Source organism: Nestor notabilis, unplaced genomic scaffold, assembly GCF_000696875.1.
Source record: "Nestor notabilis isolate BGI_N333 unplaced genomic scaffold, ASM69687v1 scaffold23081, whole genome shotgun sequence".
NCBI lineage: Eukaryota > Metazoa > Chordata > Aves > Psittaciformes > Psittacidae > Nestor > Nestor notabilis.
The window spans coordinates 1-2,860 of NW_009915474.1; the positions used below are offsets into that span (position 1 = coordinate 1).

Here is a 2,860-nt window from a genome sequence, read left to right on the forward strand (position 1 = left end):
ATACCGGCCCCCTGCCCCTGTCCCGTGCCATTTTGGAGGAAAAAACTAATTAATTTCATTTGAGTGTCTCTAGACTTCGTGTTCTGGTAGTTTTTAATCTGTTCCCGTGGTGAGCTGGGTATGGAGGTTCGGGCTCTGAGTGGGGTGGGCAGTGCTGGCACTTCTGCAGCACCCCCGGTGTTCCCAGCCACTCACAGACTTAAGTGGGAACGACTGGGGCCACCCCCGTGTGCAGTTCCTCCTTCAGCCACCGAGTTTTGGGGCGAGTTTGAGGTGACTTTTTGAGCTTAGTTTTCTCAGCCACAAACCTGGTGTGGCTTTAGGCTTTCAGGGCTCCATTAGGCCTAGCTGTAAGTGTTTTGAGATCCTCAGACTGCTTTTAACAGCACAGTGGATTTCTTTATTATTAAAAAAAAAAAAAAAGCAAACATACCATAGAAGCTAAAAATAGGAGATAATAGTTTTTATCTAACCACAACTTTGTGCATTGTATAGAAAAGTCTTCCAACAGGACATAAGAATGAAGCGGTTCATGGCCATGTTAAACAGGGATAAAAATAAGGATCCCCCACCTGCCAAGCTGCTGGATCTAGCAGGACAGCTTTGCCAGGATCTCCAGAGCTCATTTCCTAGTCTGGAGAAGCTGGTTGGGGCCATGATGGGATGCAAACACAAGATGTATTTTCTCACTAACATCCACGTTGTCCAAGCTTGCGTGTTTGTTCATATCCAGAAAGGGCAGCATGACACAGCCTGCAGACTGCTGGAGGTAGGGATATGTTCTTTGTTTCTTCATGCAGACAAAAGAAGTATTAGAAAAACAGCAGTTAGAGCTGTTAGTGCAGAGGTATCCAAACTGCAGGACATGGAGTGTTTCCAGCTGGTGTTCAGCGGTGGAAGGTGATATTTGTACATTGGTTGACCTGAAGTGCAGGATAAAGACTTTGCTACAGGCAGTTACTATTAATCAGCCAAGGGGCAAAAGGTAATTGGGTGATTATGGGGTTGGCTGTAGTTTGTGAAAGCAGGATTTTTGTTCTCTAGTGTGATGGTTCTTTGAGTTTTTCACAAATTTTTAGGGCTCAGGATGTAAAAGTCTTGGGGAGGCCAGGTCTAGAGGGCTTGCAGGATGGGAAGATATGAGGAAGGCTGGATGGTACTATTCAAGGGGAGGAATTTTGGCCTCTAGATCTGATAATGTAGCCCTTTTCACCACAGAAGAAGAAGGAATTAGGCAACTCCTTCTGTACGTTAGAGGAAAGTACAAGAAGCCATATCCTTGGATAATGCTACCAGTTTTGTCAAGCTAGTAGGAATCTCTGAGTAAGTTTCTGACTGTTGAGGGAAGCTGGCTTTATAGGAAGTTTCTGGCTTTATAGGAAGCCTGGCTAAGTACCTGGAGAGAATTTGCTTACATACTGTTCTGGTTTTAGTGTAGCAAGGCAGAACAGAAGGAGAAGCTGGTGCAACTTTGGCATGAGATTCACTACCGGAGGGTTATGGAACAACACCACACAGATTTTCTGACACCACTGCAGAAGTTCCGCTGCAGGAAGAGGTACCACGGTGTGGGGGACTGATTTGTTTTTTCTCTGCTGTATCTGGCAGATGCAGTGGGTAGAGATGCAGAGGCTGGTTTTGCATCTCAGGATGCTGCTTCTCAGAGCTAGGTGGTTCTTGACGTTTTGACCACTTGTGGCAATGTGAATGACACTTTTGGGGTCGTTTTTTAATCCTGTTTTCTCCTGTGTACAGGAATCCTCCACCTATTTCCCTTTGTCCTGAAGGTTTGAAGAATCGAAACTATTCGGATGAAGTGCGCCAGCAACTGCACAGGTTTGCTGCAGAGGTGACAACAAATCCAAACAAGAAACAGCGGGTAGGGATATGCTACTTCTAACCAAGTCTCATCACAGAGAAGCAGAACTCTGTGATCAGGGGCCTATAACTGATTTCATTCTAAATCCTTGTTTTCTAAACCCCGATGAGGCTGGGATTCCCCAGACTTGATCTTTTCCTGAAGGTTTCCTTAGAAGAATCATCAGGTTCATGCTAAGTAATCTCACTTGCCTTGGACAAAAAGAATAGGGGAAATTAAGTTCCTTACTGAGCTTCTAACAGTTCTGATTTGGTAGTGGTTCAGCATAGGCAGCAAAACAACCATCGCTCAGAAGAGCTGTATTACAGTGATAAATAGTTCTGACTTGAGTGAGTTATAGCCTGTATTAAATTGCTTTTTTGCTTACCAGAATATATTTTATACTGCCTTATCACATTAAATTCACAGAATTTGAAAACATGATAGGCTGTATTCGTGTCTGCATCTGTCTTCCTTATTTGAACAAGGATAAATCTGTAATGGAAGTGACATGTGGATTAATTCAGTAATCCTTGTTGATTACTACCTCGCAAGGTGAAGGCTTCAGACTGTGAAGTCTGTCTCTGTGGTGCTCAATTTTTCCAGCACCTTTCTCACGTAAGGCAGGATGGCTTGGTGAATAGTTCTGCAGCGTGAAGTTGGTTTATTTCTTATCCTTTTCACAAAGCAGCAACAACTTCCAAATTATCATTAAAACCTCCCCCCCCACCCCCAATCTGAATTGGGAGCATAATGAGGTTGCATAGTTAAGTCCTAAAAGGTCAGGATACAATGATCACTTATGCATTAGTTTCTCAATACATTCTTCACTTATGTGATCTCATTCTTTAAGAGTTTAATACAGCAGAAATTTTTCTGTGAACACGATACAGATGTTTATGCTGCTTACAGTTTGTGAAAACTGTGTAATGTGCTAAATGCATTAGTGCTCATGCTATTAGTGTCATGTTAGTGATGTGAAGCTGTCATTCTGTGGGAAGA

General features: G+C 43.3%; 1 protein-coding gene across 1 annotated transcript in view; it reads left to right on the plus strand.

The window, feature by feature from the left end:
• The first annotated feature begins 520 nt into the window (after nucleotides 1–520).
• The window catches only part of ANHX (anomalous homeobox), a 10,316-nt gene continuing 7,976 nt past the window's right edge, over nucleotides 521–2,860 (plus strand). The window contains exons 1-3 of the mRNA XM_010024167.1: nucleotides 521–769; nucleotides 1,434–1,558; nucleotides 1,756–1,879. Coding sequence (XP_010022469.1) covers nucleotides 521–769; nucleotides 1,434–1,558; nucleotides 1,756–1,879 — 498 coding nt within the window. The remainder of the gene's footprint in view (nucleotides 770–1,433; nucleotides 1,559–1,755; nucleotides 1,880–2,860) is intronic.